The 19,059-nt window shown below is 34.9% G+C and overlaps 1 protein-coding gene across 10 annotated transcripts in view; it reads left to right on the top strand.

Moving 5' to 3' along the window:
* The window catches only part of Stxbp5l (syntaxin binding protein 5L), a 229,221-nt gene that overhangs the window by 149,305 nt on the left and 60,857 nt on the right, over window positions 1-19,059 (top strand). For 7 of the 10 annotated variants that reach the window (XM_057763574.1, XM_057763571.1, XM_057763573.1 and 4 more), the window contains exons 19-20: window positions 9,886-10,037; window positions 11,882-11,953. In XM_057763574.1, coding sequence (XP_057619557.1) covers window positions 9,886-10,037; window positions 11,882-11,953 — 224 coding nt within the window. The remainder of the gene's footprint in view (window positions 1-9,885; window positions 10,038-11,881; window positions 11,954-19,059) is intronic. The other 3 variants (XM_057763575.1, XM_057763572.1, XM_057763570.1) reach the window with 1 other exon arrangement.

Genomic DNA, 19,059 nt, shown 5'->3' with positions numbered 1-19,059 from the left:
TCAGAGTCTCTCCAAGTGTTTATGTGACTTTTATCCATCTGACAAAATGTCTATGTGAATTTTTCTTTTTTGACTGTCATATTAAGTGTTCCTTGTGTATACTGTATCTATATTAATATTACATATAATACTTTGAAAATACTTCCAAGTGTGTGGGTCTTCCTTTTACTTTATTGAAGTTATCTTGGGTACAACATGTTGTTTAATTTTAATAACATGAAATTTATTATTTTTTAAAATTTATGTATTTTTGTGTCCTAGTGACATATTTTTGCATCACTCAAGATTACTAAGATTTTTTATAAGCCATTTTGAGTTTACTTATTTGTACTTTGAGATATAATTGGTAAACAAAATGTCAGTTTTAAGTGTATAACATGACTCTCTCTATATATAATATATACACACATATTACATATTATATAAAGAGAGAGAATCTTGACTTTTCAATGGTCAGAATTCATATTTATGATGGTGTGGAAATGATATCTATTCAACAGAAATAACATTTCAAATACTGAGTCTGGACTTTTTCCTAAGCTAACAGCATGTAGTACTTCTCCAAAGGTTGGGCCATAGTGGACAGCCACTCGTAATCAGCAACACTATTAGGAAGGAAAACAGCTGATACATCTTCTATACCATATAGCTAAATGCTGGTTAAGTGTACAGCTCTTCCTTTTTCATGTCCTTGAATCTGTGGCAAGCAGCATTCTAATCTTTATGCACTTGACATTTTTAGATTACAAATGTAAGTAAAATCATATAAGTGTTAGTCTTTCTGCATCTTGCTTATTTTACATAGCATAAAATCTTCCAGTATCTACGCTACTACAAATCTCAGAATTCCTTTCCATTTTTAGGCAAATTAGTATTCTATTGTATGTATGTGTAAATTCTGTCATTTATCAATAGACGCTTAGGACAATGAGTAGAGGAGTGTAGTATTTTATTCACTTTAGTTATAGACTGAGAAATAAGATCACACAGGATTATGTAACAGTTATATTTTAAGTGTTTTGAATAGCCCCTGTATCATTTTATATACTGGCTATATGGGTTTACATTTCCATCAGTAATACAAAGGGCTTCTGTTCTTACTGATGAATTTCTCTTCCTGATGACAGCAGTCTTGTCAGGTGTTAGGTGGGCTTTGATCTGTATTTCCTTTAATAATAATAGTGAGCATATTTTTGTTTAACTAATTTCCAGCATTATTTCCTCCTCGAAAAAATATCTATTCTGGTCTTATGCCAAATTAAAAATAATTTCTTTGCCCATTTATAAGCAGTGTTTTCACTATGGATTTATATGAGTGGCTTTTATTTATTTATTTATTTGTTTGTTTGTTTGTTTTTCGAGACAGAGTTTCTCTGTAGCTTTGGAACCTGTCCTGGAACTAGCTCTTGTAGACCAGGCTGGTCTCGAACTCCCAGAGATCCGCCTGCCTCTGCCTCCCAAGTGCTGGGATTAAAGGCGTGCATCACCACCGCCTAGCTTAAGACATTATTATTATTTTTTGGTATATTTTTATTTTAAATATTTATTTCACTAGGTACATATTTTCTTTTCTTTTTTAAAAAAAGAAAACAAGCTATCTTTTTTCATTATACATACCAATCCAAGTTCCAACACCCTCCCCTCCTCCCATTCCCTCCACACACTCTCCACCCCACCCCCATCCACTCCTCAGAGAGGGTAAAGCACATTGCTTTGGGGAAGGTCCAAGGTCCTCCCTACTATATCTAAGCTGAGCAAGGTATCCATCCAAAGAGAATAGGTTCCCAAAAAGCCAGTACGAGCAGTAGGGATCAATCCTGGTGCCATTGCCAGTGGCCCCCAGTCTGCCCCAGCCATGCAACTGTCAACCACCTTCAGAGGGATTAGTTTGATCCTATGCTTGTTCCTTCCCAGTCAGGCTGGAGTTGGTAAGCTCCCTTTAGATCAGGTAGACTGTTTTCAGTGGGTGTACCCATCATGGTCTTGACCTTTTTGCTTATATTCCCATTCTTCCCACTCTTCAACTGGAGTTTGGGAGCTCAATCCAGTGCTCTGGTGTGGGTCTCTGTCTCTGTTTCCATCAGTTGCTAGATGAGGATTCTATGGTGACACTTAAGATATTTCTATTCTTGACTACAGAGCCAATCAAGATCGGGCCCCCTCTCCTCTATTGCTTAGGGTCTTAACTGGGGTCATTCTTGTGGATTCCTGGGAATTTCTCTAGAGCCAGGTTTCTTGCTAACCCTATAATGACTCCCTTGATCAATATATCTCTTTCCTTGCTCTCATCTTTTCCCTCCTCCTTCTCAACTGTCCCATTTCCTCAAGTTCTCTTCACCCCTCCCTTTCCCCCTTCTCTTCCCCTTCCACCTTCCCTTCTTCCTCCACCCCCTTACTCCCAATTTTGTCAGGTGATCTTGTCTGTTTCCACTTTCCAGGTGGATCTATGTTTTTCTTAGGGTTCACCTTATTACTTAGCTTCTCTAGAATCATGAACTATAGGTCCGATCTCCTTTATTTTTAGCTAGTTTCCACTTATGGGTGAGTTCATACCATATTCATCTTTTTGGTTCAGAGTTTACCTCACTCAGGATAGTGTTTTCTAATTCCATCCTTTTGCATGCAAAATTTAAGATGTTGTTGTTTCTCAAATGGCTAAAAGATACTTAAGGAAATGTCCAACATCCGTAGCCATCAGGGAAATACCAATCAAAACAACCCTGAGATACCATCTTACACCCGTCAGAATTGCTAAGATAAAAAAAAAAAAAAAAAAAAAAACCAATGATAGCTTATGCTGGAGAGGATGTGGAATAAGGGAAACACTAATCTATTGCTGGTGGGAATGCAACTTGTACAACCACTTTGGAAATCAGTATGGTTTTTTCTCAGAAAATTGGGAATCAACCTACCTCAGGATCCAGCAATACCACTCTTGGGCATATGCCCAAAAGATTCTCAATCATACTACAAAGAAATTTGTTCAACTATGTTCATAGCAGCATTGTTTGTAATAACCAGACCTGTTAACAATCTAAATGCCCCTCAACCAAAGAATGGATAAAGATGTGGCACATTTGCACATTAGAGTACTACTCAGAGGTACATATTTTCTAAACATTCTAATTTTGTTGGTTCCTTTTTTATTCTTGTTGTTTATATCTTCTGCTGTGCGAAATCTTCTGAGTCTGATGAATACCTCTGTTTGTGCTTGCTAAGAACAGTGTAAAGGCTATTTTCCCCATGTGTTATCAGGTATGCAGTTTATGGTTTTAGGACTAAGTCATTTTAAATTAATTCTCATGAATGGCAGAAGATAAGGGTCCCCAATTCATTCTCTTAAGTATGAATACAGTTTTTAGTACTTATCATTCTCTGTCTTGTATTCTTAGTTCTTGAGCCAGGGATTAGTTAACTACATGTTTGTGGATGTATCTCTGTGCTCTCAATTCTGTTTCATTGTTCTGTGTATCTATTTTATCACAGTACCATATTAAGTAACTATGACTTTGAAATATACTTTGAAACCAGGTCCTGTGGTGTCTGTAGTTTTGTTCTTCTTTAACAAGTATGTTTTGACTAATTCAAGTCTTTAATGGTTTTATACAAATTTTAAGTAGAAAATTTAATGTAGATTTCCCTTGTTTTGAAGTTAAATAAAATCTTGCTGATAATATATCACATTTTCTGTATGTGTTTGCCTATAGGTAGACAGTAGGGTTGCTTTTATTCCTGACTGCTGTGAGCAGTGATACGTGAGTACTAGAATATACATTTTCCAGATTGACTGATTTTGTTTACTTCACATACAAACCGAAACATGAGGTTACCATATCTCATAGTTTTATTTTAATTTTTTGAAACTTAAATTTTTATAGACTCTACCCATTCTTTTAATTATTTTCATGGAACTGTGTTAAGGACTTTTAACTTACTGATGTTCTTAGAATTAAAATGAGTGTCATATACAGTGTATAGTCATGTCTTGATATGTTTTGTTAAGTCATTAAGCCAAATACTATCTAAATCTTTTGAAAGTAGGTCTCTCACTGACTATGGAGCTTACTGATTCTGCAAGAATAGATGGCCAGCAAGTTCCAGTAGTAGTGTTTGAGGACTGAAAAATGAAGTTGACATTCAGTCTCTATATGTATGTGCATATAAATACCCTCCACACACATGCACACACATTTAACTCATACACATGCCATTACAATCATACAAAAATTAATAGTAAAAATATAATTTTGGATTATTTCTCAGGTAACTATTCTTTGAAATAATTTGCTTGCTTTATTTTCTCTTTGATAGTCTTGCATTGGTGTCTGCATATTAGAGACAAGCTTCTCCATCCGTCATATCTATCTATCTATCTATCTATCTATCTATCTATCTATCTATCTATCTATCTAACTACCTACCTATCTATATATATATATACATATGTGTGTATATATATATATATATATATATATATATATATATATATATATATAGAGAGAGAGAGAGAGAGAGAGAGAGAGAGATTATTAGACTGGTCACAGCCTGGGTCCTTGTAGTCCGACAATGGGTGTCCTATGACAGAAAGGATGAGAACCCTGTGGTTGTTCAGTATATAAGGCTGATGCCTAAACAGTTCCAATCTAGTACTGGAGTTCTAATAAATTCCTATGGAGCTGCTGATCATCGATTTACTTTGGAATCTTCAAAATGTTGGTTCTAATACCTCAGCGATGTCTCAGCAACAGGATGGATGAACCTTCCAGCAAGAGTGAAGGCAAGGAGGCAAAACCAAACTTTTACTTCTTCTGTGTCTTTTTATGTGGGCTGCCACCTGAATATATGACCCAGATTTAGGCTGAGTCCTCCTACTTCAAATAATCTGATTGGAAAATCTCTTACAAAAGTGATCAGCAGGTTGGGGTTTGGTTGATTCATGATGTGGTCATGTTGACAATGAAGATGAGCTGTCTCAACCTAATAAAAACAAAACCTGCACGATTCCCCTCCACTTTGGATTAACCATCTTGTCTACCTTACTTTTGGAGCTGGAGTGATGGCTCAGAGGTTAGGAGCACTTGGTGTTAACATCATACTTTTCTAAGTAGATATAGTGAGGGAAAACTTACCTGTGGGTGATTGCAAAGATACTAATTAGATGGGGTAGAGAAGGTTCTGTTCAAGGATACAATGGTATAGTTTCCATGTTACCTCTGACTGTTGAATTCTTTCTTGGTGAGGACTCCAGGAGTCTTTAGCTGCCAAAGTTTCCAGTATCTGCAATAGGTATAGCATTGAAAGCTCATTGAGTTGTAGAAGGTTCCTGGTTTTCACTTGTAGTTCTTTTCTCTCATGCATGGAAATTCTTTCTAAGGGGATTCCTCATTTCATGTCTAATGTGCTAGCATATACACATGATCTAAGGTGGAGATTCACTTTTAGTAGTATGGTTCACAGGATTTGATATGGAAGTACTCAGAGAAGTAGGGGAAGGCAGGATACTGTGAACAGAGGCACATAGAATTGCTAGAACAACTGGGGCACAGTCATAGTTGATTGGAAAGCAACACTAGTGCATGAAGCATGAGCATATCCAGATTATCCGCCATTCCTGAACCAAAGTGTCTGGAATGTGATGTGATATGGGGAAAAAAGAGACTAAACAGTATTACGGGTTCAGGGATGAGAGGTTAAAGGGGATCATAGCCAGTGCTAGATATAGAACAGCAGCATATGAGGCCCCAGTGGTAGATAAAAGTCATAACCAAAGACCCAGTGAGACCCAGCCAATTATTTACTTATGAATGCTCAATTGATTCATCATCATCATCTACTAAAACATCACATTTTTCTCTGCATTCCCTTTGCTGTTTTGTCAAATAGTGGCCCACAATAAAGGCACATGTTTGCTAGACATGCTATTACCCACATCAGTCTTTATGTCAGTAACATGCTATCTTGATTTCTATTTAATTTTTTATTTATGCATGTAATTTTAGGTTATTTCTGTATTAAGTATTTGCTTCCAGAGTCAGAGATCTGTATTGGGGAATAAATCACAATAGTGCGAGGTAAGGAGGGACCAAATTTATACTTGCTTACTAAACCAACACAGCAAACATTCAGACATGTATACCCTAGAAACTCTCCACATATAATGTTCAACAGTAGTATAGGTGAATCTTGAGGTAAATCTATTGCTAGCTTTCTCCAGAACCCCCACACTGATTTCCATAGTGGCTGTACAAGTTTACACGGTTCATCCATTTTGACCTTCACTATTTGTCGAAAAGTCTTTTTCCAGTGTGTATTTGTTGGGTTTTTTTTTTTTTAATTCTAACACCAAATGTTTATAGGTGTGTGTACTTGTCTGGGTCTTCAGTTTGATTTCATTGATTGTTTTTATACCAATACCATGCTATTTTTATTACTTTAGTTCTGCTGTACAGTTTGAAAAGGGGGCTGGTGATACTTCCAGGAATTCTTTTATTATTCAGGATTACTTTGGTTATCCTGGGATTTTTTTTTTTTTTTTGTGCTTCCATATGAAGCTGACAATTGTCCTTCCACGTTATGTGAAAAATTGTGCTGGAATTTTGATTGGGATGCATTGGATTTGTAGATTGTTTCTGGTAGGATTGCCATTTTTACTATAATAATCCTACCAATCCATGAACATGGGAGATCTTCACATTTTCTGATATCTTTAATTTCTTTTTTTTTCAGTGTTTTAAAGTTTTGATTGTAGAAGTCTTTCACTTGCTTGGTTAGAATTACCCCAAGATTCCTATAGGCTAAGTAATCTTAAAATTATTTATTTTAAATCTCTTAATTTTTCTCCTATTTTTCTAAACTGTTTAGATTGCTCTTAGTCCTTTATATTTCCATATATATGTCATACAATCATATTTTCAATTTTTAAACAAATATAAACTAAATCTATCTACTAAGATTTTCTTTGAAATTTTTCTGAATTTGGAGGAATATTTATGATCATTAACAATATTTAACTCTGACAGTTAAGCAAGGTTCAAATCTTCATTTATATGGCTAATCTTTAATTTATGTTTATAATGATTTAAAACTTGAGTAGTTTTTTTAACTTCTGTTTCTCACTTTATCATTTAATGTATTTTAGCCTTCTGAAATGATATTGTTTGGAATATATATATACATATACATATATATATAGAGAGAGAGACATACTATATATTGAAAGAACTTTTAATATCGTTTTTCTACTAATTACTTAATGTTTCATTCTTGTGTTCAGTCAAAATTTTCCTAATTCTTTCCATATCCATTGCCTTTTGTACACTGATTTACTACAACATTTTATATTTTTGATATTATATTGCTAGATTCTTTTCAATGGTGTTGGGATGTTCTTCTGGAAAAACGTTATTTGTAATTATTGTTTTAAATCTTTTCTAGAGTAGGTGAAGAACTAATTCTATGGTGAATTTATGCCAGTACTGATTTTGACACCTTGAAGTCTTCTGTGTATGTAGTATAATTGTTCATAGTAATGAAATTTGGAAGCCACTCTGCCTTTTTTGTTTTTTCTCCAAGCTTTTGGTAGTTCTTCACATGGATATCCACATTAGCATGTAGCTCTGATTTGTAGGAATGGTTTTCAAATCCCTGGTATAGTTCCTATGTGTAGCTCTCGCTGATATTCCCTTGTATATTCTAGCCGCTTTGCAGCCTTCCCTCCTGATACCTGTCTCTTTGAGTCAATGAGATCACCAGTCTTTTTAAATTTCTTTCCTTTACCTCAGGAAATGTTTGCTAAGCTAGAATGTTTATGAGGCTGTCATCTTCCTCCCACCCTTTCCTGTGACTACTGCCTAATATGTAAAAATTGTTTAATATATCAAGTCCAGTTTTCTAGTTGTTTAAAGTAGACTAAATCCAATTTCTTCACAGACTATTTAATTGCTACTTCCTGGTTTTCCCAATATTACAGTGTAACTTTGTAGTTCCTTCTATTTTAAATCCAGCACAAGGGGCTGGAGAGATGGCTCAGAGGTTAAGAGCACTGCCTGCTCTTCCAAAGGTCCTGAGTTCAATTCCCAGCAACCACATGGTGGCTCACAACCATCTGTAATGGGGTCTGGTGCCCTCTTCTTGCCAGCAGGCATATACACAGACAGAATATTGTATACATAATAAATAAAAAAATAAAAATAAATAAATAAATAAATTCAGCACAAAAATTATTTATCATTATTATATACTCAAATTGTTTATTCTGAGAATTGTTTTGAAAGTTTCATTATTGCTTATAATAGAAATAATTAGCTACATTTCAATACCATAAAGCCTAAAGATTTTAATACATATACTATCACATTTACTCATATTAAAATTAATTTTTATTTCTATGAAGAAACTTTAGAGTACTTTAATACAATTTTCTGATTTGATTCTTATGTAAAAACTTATAAACTAGATTCGTTAATTTCTTTCCAAGTTATATAACCTATAAATCCAACAGGTAAAATTCAACCCTGGATGTTCTGAGTCTTATATCAATACTTTCTTCTAGATTTCAAGGTCTGTCTTACTAGAATATGCAGAAATTCATTTGAACTAGGAAACCATTTTAAGTGGATAAAAGTTTTATTCTGACTTATTTTATTCTTATGTTTGTAAGAATGGCGGTGTGGCAGAATGAAAAGAATTAAGATTGAAACTATGCACATAGTTTATAAACAAGATTCAATCTAAGTAATAAAACAGTATGAAGCTTTTAAACCACACAAAAATCATAGCCATACAGAATATATACCTAGTTTAGGAATAAAAAAATTACAGAATGTACATATTTAGCTAGACAGCATGTTGTAAATGGGCAGATATAGGACTTAATATGTACTTAATGGTTCAGGTGACCAAAATACTTAACCAGCCTAGGAAAGCTGCTCTAATTAATCAACTAGTTAATTAGTCAAATCATATTTCTCTTTTAATACATAGGAGACAGTAATGGACAAAAATTGAGAAGAGCCGGGCAGTGGTGGCGCACGCCTTTAATCCCAGCACTTGGGAGGCAGAGGCAGGTGAATCTCTGTGAGTTCGAGACCAGCCTGGTCTACAAGAGCTAGTTCCAGGACAGGCTCCAAAGCCAAAGAGAAACCCTGTCTCGAAAAACCAAAAAAAATAAAATAAAAATTAAAAAAATTAAAAAAAAATAAATAAAAAATAAAAGAGAGAAGAAAATGTTTTTTTTTTTATAATCTGTGTTTCTTTAAACCTACCTGATATTGAACCCTAGTTATATGCGAATATAGTGGTGCACACCTTGTCTCCTGGAAGACAAAGGTAGAAAGATTATAGTTCAAGGAGGTCTTGGACACCTAGGGAGTCACTGTTCTAAAAATGAAGGAAGAGGAGAGAAGAGGAGAGGAAGAAGAAACCAGGGAAAGGATAGGGGAAAGGGTTCAAAGGTAAAGATAATTATTAATTTGGAACAGAATAATCACTATCTTATTTGCAAAAACCATTTGACTGTTACCTAAGGATCTGTGTCTATTTAGTGTGTCGATTTCTTCCTATGACCCTTTGCATAGGAAAAGAATTTTGTCATTCTGTAAAACTATAAACTCAAGATAAAGACCATGTTACTGATCACAGCTTAAATGATAAAACTTGTAATTCAGAATGATTGCAGACCATCTCTGCTGTCTGCAGTAATCAGTCATGGTTGTTATATTCAATCTATCTATTCTATGTACAGTGGATTTATTTCCTGACTTTAAATCACTAATCATGGTCTCATGTTCCCAATCTTAGGTTATTTTCCAGTAATCTTATATTTAACTTAAAGATAAATAATCATGCTTAAGATACATTTTGGTTCTTTGTTTTTCCTCCCCTCAGAGTTGCATTTGGAAACTGCACTGGGTTGGTTGTGGTGGATTTCATACAGAAGACAGTACTATTAAGTATGGGAACCATCGACCTCTATAGATCAAGTGACCTGTACCAGCGACAGCCCCGGTCTCCTCGAAAAAACAAGCAGTTCATTGCAGGTAGGAGACAAACTAGATGGGTTTTGAACTCCAATTGTTCACTTGTTTTCTTTCAGATTGTCTTTCTTGCATGATGCCATTCAAACGCATGGAAATACTGACTCAACATGTAAATAAACAAACTGGGAAAAAACAGCAATAACCTTTGAACAGGACTGAGCAGTGCTTAAAGTTCAGTTTGCTGTTGAAGTTAGGAAGCATCTTAAGTTTCTTAGGTTGGATTTTTAAGAAATAACAGAAAATAACCTATTTATATAAAAATTAGGACTCTTGTTATGAAAAGCTGTTAAAAATTTTTGGACTTAAACAGTTTAACTTTCCTCTAAAATGTCTCACTTCTTTCAAATACAGTTTAAGGTCATTATTACTTTTCATTTTTAAGTAGCTATAATGTAACCATCATTTTTATTTTTACTGATGATGACTAAATTGGACTTATGTTTATAAACATAATAAATACCACTCTCTGATATTTTCAATGCAGTGAAAGATGGCAATTTTCTTAGCAGGACAAGAAAAGTAGCTTAACTGCAAGAGAAATGAAATGTGAGGTTTGATTAAGACATGATGTCAAACTTTGGCAGCCTGAGTTACCCAAAATTTTACAGGAATTTCAGTATATCCTATGAGTGGCTTTAACATCCATACATTTTTGTATTTTTATTATCTAGTTAGTTAAATTGGCTTAAAACTTTCCTTCTATAGTGTTATGCATTTAGATAGTGATTTTACATTGCCTTAATTTACCAATAATTAACTGAATATTGAGACCTTTACTAAAAATACCCATAAGAAGAGTATTTTATAATATATGGTAGTTGTTATTTTCCATGTGCAGAAGGGTCCGTTTTAACGTTAACTGACTTTCCCATTTGAACCAATGGTATTTGATTGACACTCTTCTTTGTTAACTTTTCTTTGTAGACTTTAATGCTTGCTGATTTAGAGCCTTTGCAGAGGCACAGCATTTGTCCTTCAGAGCTTGCCAGGCTTTGGTTTGGGACCTCAACTTTCAGTATTATGTTAGTATCCTGGACATTTTAGTTCTGCAGATTCTGCCTCTGTCACTGCTAGCTTTTGAAAGATAGCCAGAGTAAGAGCTATTGCCTCATGTTTGGAGAAGAGGCAACTCTTTTTGAAAGTTCGGAGTGTTTAAGACAGGAAGCTATAAGGGGCAGGTGATGAGAAGCTGCTGCTCCAAGGATGGAAGTCCCCATTGTTCAGAAGAGCAGTAGATCCTCTGCCAGCACGTCAATAATTTGTCGGATATCCTGTTAGGTATAGAAGAGTGAATGTTTTGACTAGGAAAGCGTATGTAGTTCAAACCTGAGTTTCAGCCATAATGATTACAGATTAGAATTTTGATATCTTAAATATAGATAAAAACTGATGAAGTTCTAAACTCAACGTCTATTTTATTTTATAATGTAACTACAGTGAGTGCATACTTTATATTACAGAACAAAAACTAAAATATCTAAACTGCCTTTTTTAATTGATGAAAGATTAAATATAATAACCTTAACATGAACAAAATATTTTTATATAGTATTACAAATGAAATAATTCCACCATGGTAGAAACATGTAAGAGGAATATGCCACCAGCTTTATAAGATATGTGGTTAAATAAAATGGCTACAGCTTTCACATCATTCATCTATCACCTTTCTAGTTGATTTATTTTTAAAATATCTCCTCTCTAATTTGATTGCCTAATCTTGCTACAATTTCTCCACCTTGGCTGTTCTAGATTCTGGTATGATATCACTTCCTTTCACTTTAGACTATTTTCTCTCTTTCCTCTGCCTGCTGCTGATGCTGATGCTCTGGCATGTTCCAAAGACAACTTTTGCATGCGTGGGCTGTCTAACTTTTATCCTGATTTAACGAAACGGATCCGTACTTCCTATCAGAGTAAGTTCTATAAAGGTTAGGCAAATAACTTTTTTTTTTAAGTCATGATGCTTGAGTTAAATCCATTCATGAGTGCTTAGTAATGTGTTTTTTTATAAAAACACATTCAACATGCATGCAATTTTTTGTTATGGAAATGCAATCTGATGTTTTAATTTTTAATTTTCATAATTTTATTTTCGATATTCCAGATCATTATTGTCATGTACCTGCTCTCTCACCCTTTGTTTCAGTGTACATTTCAAATCATGTCCTGTTAGCTCAGTAGTCATTGTGTTTTCTCTTAAAGGAGAAAAAGTTGTGGTTTTCTTAGAAATTATAAACCTGACTTACTGTGTCAATGACAATTCAATGCTTTTTCATTTTTGTCAGTGCTGTGATTTGACCATTTTGAAACTTTATTCTAACTAGTATGAAAATAATCTTTTGGGGGTGGGGGATAGCTAAATATTTATGATGTCTTTTGTTAAAATAGAATACCCTCAAACACATTTAAGTGGTGGTTTTTGGTAGCAAACCCTGTGACGTAGAGGCACTAAAGTCATCACTGAAAGGTGAAAACTAACAATTCCTATGGTAGCGATGACAACATAAAAAGGAGTGATGAGCAATTCCAAACATTGGTACAGGAAGGGTGAGGGTGTGTGTCACTAAAACATTGGTACAGTAAGGGGGAGGGTGTGTGTCACTAAAACATTGGTACAGGAAGGGTGAGGGTGTGTGTCACTAAAACATTGGTACAGGAAGGGAGAGGGTGTGTGTCACTAAATATAAGAACGCTAGTCATACTGTGAGTATAGGTACTAATATGAAAAATGTTTATAGCATGCTAATATATTTTGTGAAATCAGGTTGCTTCCCAAAATATGCAATATGGCGTTATAGTTGTATAAAAATACACATATGCAATAAGCACACACACATTTGACCCTGTATACTCTTGTAATCTGAATAGTTTCAGACACCCTCTTATGAATGAAGCCCATTATAGAAGTTAAAACTGTACAAATGTAATGTTCCTGGCAGGAAGCTGGTTCCTGTGAGGCCCTCCCAATCTTCCTGAAGTGTCCAATGTGACTTGCCTTTGCTCATGCTCTTGAACTTTCTATTCCACCAGTCACCCCTTTGTTCATATGCCCACCGTCCCTGCTTAGGTGACTTGTGTCACTTTTGGCATCTGTTTTAGCTTCTACTACTCATAAAGCAGGAACAGATATTATAATATTTTTGACATTCTGAAATTCTGTGAAATTCAATTTCCACAATAAGCTTTTATTGGAGCATAGTTATCCTTCTTCACTAACATGTTTTCAAAGGCTGATTTTACATTTCAGTGGCAGAACTGAGTAATCAAAAGTCACATGGCCCACAAGCAGTCTCTGCATACATTTTTTGAAGTTTGCTGATCCATACTCTGTACCATTTTTCACACCTATCCTGTACAACCACATAGAGTTTGCAACTTTCCTTCAATGGTTTCCATTTTGGCCTCCTAAAATATACAAGAACATGAGATTCAGGTTTTACCAGTTTCTCCTGGATCTTCTCCCTGGTGTTTTCTATAATAAACATGTGATGCTGTTAAGTTAAGAAAATCTAGAGGACAAATGTTGTCTCTGAACTTGTCAGAGTTCCATGAGAAAAGTATTAGGAACCTTTGAAAATTTCAGGATATTTTTATATTTCCCCCATAAAAATAAGGTCTAAGCTTTTAAGCTTATCTTACAAGTCTTCTAAAATGTAATTTACTTTTTATTTTCAATAAATATGCTCCTTAACCAAATCTTCCTACCATTGTAATTTACTCACATCCCTTCTTTGTAAATGCCCTGATTAAGTTTCATTTCCTATAATAAACCTTTTGTACTGCTGTCTAAGCCTTATTGTACTAATCTCCTTAATTAAGTGCCTCTAATATACATACGTGTACACAATGTGTCTGTATTGCTTCAATTCATTTATATAATTATGTATTTTATACTCGTATGTTACATCACAAGATTCTGAAAACCACATTAGTTAAACTTTTGAAATTTAAAATCAACAGATGAAAATTCAAATTTGAAAAAATTAAATTCTTTATGACCTCTACATCCAGCGCGAGTTCTGTGCTTAGAAATAGATGATGGTGGAGTGAGATAGAGCGTGGCAGAAAGCTATCTCGTTGCATGAAAAGTCAGGGAACGCTCATATTAGCTAAATTGGAGAATTAACACTTGTCAATACTGAACTGATTGGAATTTTGAAATGATTATCAGATTTCTTTTCTAACCAGAGATACACATAAACAAGAGAAGTAAAACTGGGTCCTTACAATACAAGACTTAAGTAGAAATTCCAGTCTCTACCAGTGGTCTCTGTGGCAGCTCATATAGTTCTCAGACTTGGAATCAGATGTCTTAAAGTTCTCTTCTCAATGATAAATATTTTATGTCATGAATGGTGTTGATTCTTTAATGGTTCAAAAATATTTATTAGAAATAAACTGTATAAAAATGTGCCTTGAATTTTTAGTTGATACAATCTGATTGTATTTATATAGTCCTATATTACTATAATAGAGATAGTAAATGAAGTATTTCTCCTAACCTTTAGAAATGGATGTCTGTGTTGTCCCTATCTGTGCAGGGACAACATGGACAGTTTATCCAATTCTGATTGTACTAGTCCAGTGGTTCTCAACCTCTAACGCTGTGACCCTTTTATACAGCTCTTCATGTTGTGATGATCCCCAACCATAAAATTATTTTTGTTGCTACTACCTAACTATAAGTTTTCCACTGTTATAGTTCATAATGTAATTATCTGTGTTTTCTGATTATCTTAGGCAACTATTATGCTAGTCAGTTTGTTTAATTGCCATTATAATTCTTTGAAGGAAATATGGGTTAGTTAATACATTCCTCTGTCAATGAGAAAATTAACATTGGAAGAGATGAATTTCATTTCTTCAAACAGTCCGACAAACTCACCTCAATGTGGCACTAAAAAGATCTTTGTGCTTTCCACCATGTTATCCTGCACCTCCTCTTGCCTCTTAAAGTTTTGGTCACATTGAGAAGCAAATCCATCATTCTATAATCAAAAGCTATTTCCTTCCTTCATATTACCTATTATCAATAAAATGACATTCGAAATTGAAACAATTTGAATTTATTTTTTATATCTTTGAAATTTAGAATTATATAAAATACTCCATAAATGTCTCTTAAATATCTAAAAATAATTTATTCTGTCATATCAGTTTTGGTCTTGAAATAATGTCATATTCACACGTGAACATTACAATTTTAATTTTGATGAAATATCTTAGTTTTAATCTTTCTTGGTATATTTTCCTGATTACCTAATCATCTAGTTTAGGGTATGATATGTTGCCTTTTATAAGCCTTTAAATCCGTGCCTGCAAATTTCCTGTATCATAAAATAATACAATCTTATAACTTAAATAAAATCCATATATTTAACAAATTACTGTTTGTGGAAGCAGCAACCTGCTTTGGAACAAGCTGTAGACACATATTCAAACTTAGATCAAGTTCTACTTTTTTAACTTACTAATTATTGTAATCTTAAAGAAAATACTTAAATCATTGAGATTTCTTCTCATCTATAAAATAGCATAAAAGTCATCATCTCTACTCCCACTTAGAGTTTCAGAACTCTCCTGGTTGATCTTGTAAAAGAACTCTATAACTATTAGACATATTAGGTACGTTTATCAGACAGATATGTTTATGATTAATGTGTGATACAATCGAAAAGCAGATGGTTAAGTAACATCCATCATCATGATCATTGTATGGAAGTCATAGGGTTGAAACTCCATCTGCCTGTTAGTGCCTTGAGCTTTGTTTGTGAGAATGTGATAAACGTTGCCAGGTTAAAATTGATTGTATGCCATGTAAGTCAAAGAAAGTTTGAAGATACATTTAAGGTAAAGTGTGGCTAGAAACATTTGCTTGTGCATCAACATATAATTATACAAAAAGGGATACTTTGAGATTCCAGTATTTCAATGTTCACCAAATGAAATTTTTCTAATTAGGGAATGGCAGGATATCCTCAAATTGTAAGTAAGAAAAAACAAGAAAATGAGACAAGAGGCTAACTATAAAGAAAAGGAGACGGTAAGTGTAAGGGAAGGCAAAAATAAACATCTGAATACAGAAAGTCTAGAATGGAAGAAAAGTAAATGGAAAAAGGATAAGGAAAGGAGTGTTTCAGACCATAAAAAACTATTAGCATAAATTGTGGTTAACAAAAGATCCACTCATTCAATTTTTTCTTTATTCTTCTTGCATGCAGTAATACATCCCAATTCCAACCTCCTCTCCCTCCATTCCTCGCAGTTCCCCACACCAGATCTACTGCTCCTCCTTTTCCTTTCAGAAAAAGAGCAGGCCTCCCAAATGTATCAACTGAACATGGCGTAATTAGATGCAGCAACCCCAACTGCTGGGTTGAACAACTTTCACAGGCATTGAGTATACTGTAGCGAGAGAGCAATCCCAGTCTTTCGCTTGAAGTTCCTCTACAGTACAGGTAATGAGTCTACAGATAGACTCGTGTGACTGAAAGGTAGCAATGCCACGGTGGAGAAATGAGATAAGAGGCGGTTTATAGTCCTGGGTTTTCTATTTTATCAGAGAAAAGCCTATTCAAGAGGGAAATACACAAGTGAAGGTTTGCAAGATAACAAGGCAGCACTCAGAGCTCTGGGGTTCCAATTCCAAACAAGCTAGAGTCAAGGCACTACATTGGACTTACTGCCAGAAATAACCAAAGTCAATATTTTTAAATGACAAAATAAGGAAACAGTGGTTTGTTTTTTAAATATATGACTTAAAGTGATGTTTGAAAGGTTATCTCTGGCAAATGGTAACAAAAGAGATGAACCCCCAAAAGAACTTCCATGTGCTGATAGTTTCTGGACTTTAGAAAAAGGAAGGGAGGTCCAAATGAAAACACAGTGACTCCTTTACCTAGCAATAAGCAGAAGAGGAACCCAAAAAACCAAGACTAAATCGTACCACTTTCAGAGTTCATGGGCTTTGAAGGGTGTGAACAAATGCTCGGTACTTGGATTGTATAAGTCGTTAAAAGGAACTTTTCATTCTCATTTTATAGGAAGTATCATGTCATTATGTTGCATGAACTTAAAGTAAACTCTTCAGAAAGAGATCTGTGATAAGGAAAAAGGGGAGATGATAAAAGGAACAAAATTCTTAGAGAGGTGAGGCAATGGGAATCAGCACATGTGCCTGGATTGGCATTGTTATACGATATAAGGCCACATACAAACTGTGAAAGCATTGTAATGACTAGTCAATTTTAGATGAAATGAAAAAATATTTACAAAATAGCTAATGTAAAATATTAATATGAAACATATTGTTATGTTAAAATAATCATATAGGGAGAAAATGAGTCAAAAGTAGGTTATACTTATATCTCCTCAGTCACTTGCCTATTTTCTATAAAAACAGAACACTATTTCCATAGTCAGAAAAAAATGTGTATTTCAAAATGGCTATTGTTTTAATAATTGCATTAAATAATAATAACTTAATTAATCCTCATTCTTCAGGATGAGTTTGGGATACATTGTAACTTGACACGCGGAAATAGTTTTACCATTAAGTTCATTTTGATCAAGAATGTTGGACTGAGAATATGAAGGAGCAGAATGATTCCTGTGACCTTGAATTTTTACCCTACCATTTGGATGTTTAGAAACACAAACACTCACAATTGTGTCACAGTGGCAATAGTACAGTAACGTACTGTTAAAAGTGTGCAGACAAGGAGGAATTGCTAATATACACTGAATATTTGAAAGGCTATTCCACCCAGGTTTGTATAAGTGCAGTGTGTGATGTGTGTACAATATCAGGATCATCTAGTGATATGTCTCTCAGAACATGCTCTGCCTATAAACGACGAATAACTATAATTGTAGGTTGGTTTCTGTTTAAGCTCTATCGTTGATTTACAACTGTGAATTTGTTTACTCAAAAAGTATTTACTCTTTGATCTTACAGTATCTCACCTGTGAACATAGGGGTTAAGCCACATTTTCATAATATGACATTACATTTTCAGTTGCAAATTCTTTTTTTCTATTCCTATGCCAGTTTATTTTCTGCTGCTGTGATCAAACACTCCAACAAAGCAACTTAGGAGAGGAAGGGTTTATTTCAGCTTACACTTCAGGGGATGATGCAGTCCACCATGGCAGGGAAGGTGTGGCCACAGGGCACACAGCTACCCAGGAGCCAGCCTATACAACCTCAAGATTCTCCCCCAGGAACACACTTCCTTCTGCAAGGTTCCACCAATAACGATTCTCTAACCTTCCCAGACAGCACCACCGGCTGGGACCAAGCAGTCAATGCATAATCCTATTGGAGACATTTTACATTTCAGCCATAAAATTCTGTCCTTGGCCCCCATGTGTTCATCGTCATCTCATGATGCAAATGCATTTAGTACAACTTGGGAAATCCCCAGAGACTTTAATAATTATACCAGTGTTTAAAGGTCTCATCTTAGAAGAGTCTTAGACTCCTCTTAGACTCAAGGTAGTCTCCTGTAAAATTAAATCAATTTCATTCTTCTAATTTAACAATGGCACAAAGCATACATTTCCATTACAAAATGGAGGAATGAGAACATAGTGAGGATAGATTGGCCCAAAGTAAGAGCAAAACCCAGCAAGAGCACAAAAGCCCTGTATCTCCATGTGACGTATCTAGAGCTTTAGTTTCATAGGGCTGAGGTGACTCCACCCCTACATGTGTGCTTCCTGAAGTATGATCTCTGTCCAGGGCAACTTGAACTTCTGTATGCAGCCCTCCTTGGCAGGTGTCCCTTGACTCTGGCATATTCAACATCTTTAGGTCTCCAACACTCCATCCTAACTTGGGCTTCATCGTCACACAATGGCCCCTGAAGGCCTTCATGTAGGTATGCCAACCCTGCCACACATTGCTTAACCTCCAAGGTTGAAACCATGGGAGACGAATCCATGATCCCCTCAATCCTGTATCTCTCATGCAGGCCCCCCCAAACCAGTACCACATGGCTAACACTCCCAAGTTCTG

The sequence above is a fragment of the Chionomys nivalis genome, chromosome 3 (assembly GCF_950005125.1).
Source record: "Chionomys nivalis chromosome 3, mChiNiv1.1, whole genome shotgun sequence".
Lineage (NCBI taxonomy): Eukaryota > Metazoa > Chordata > Mammalia > Rodentia > Cricetidae > Chionomys > Chionomys nivalis.
The sequence above is the reverse complement of the archived record's forward strand: the minus strand, read 5'-3'. Positions and strand labels throughout refer to the sequence as shown.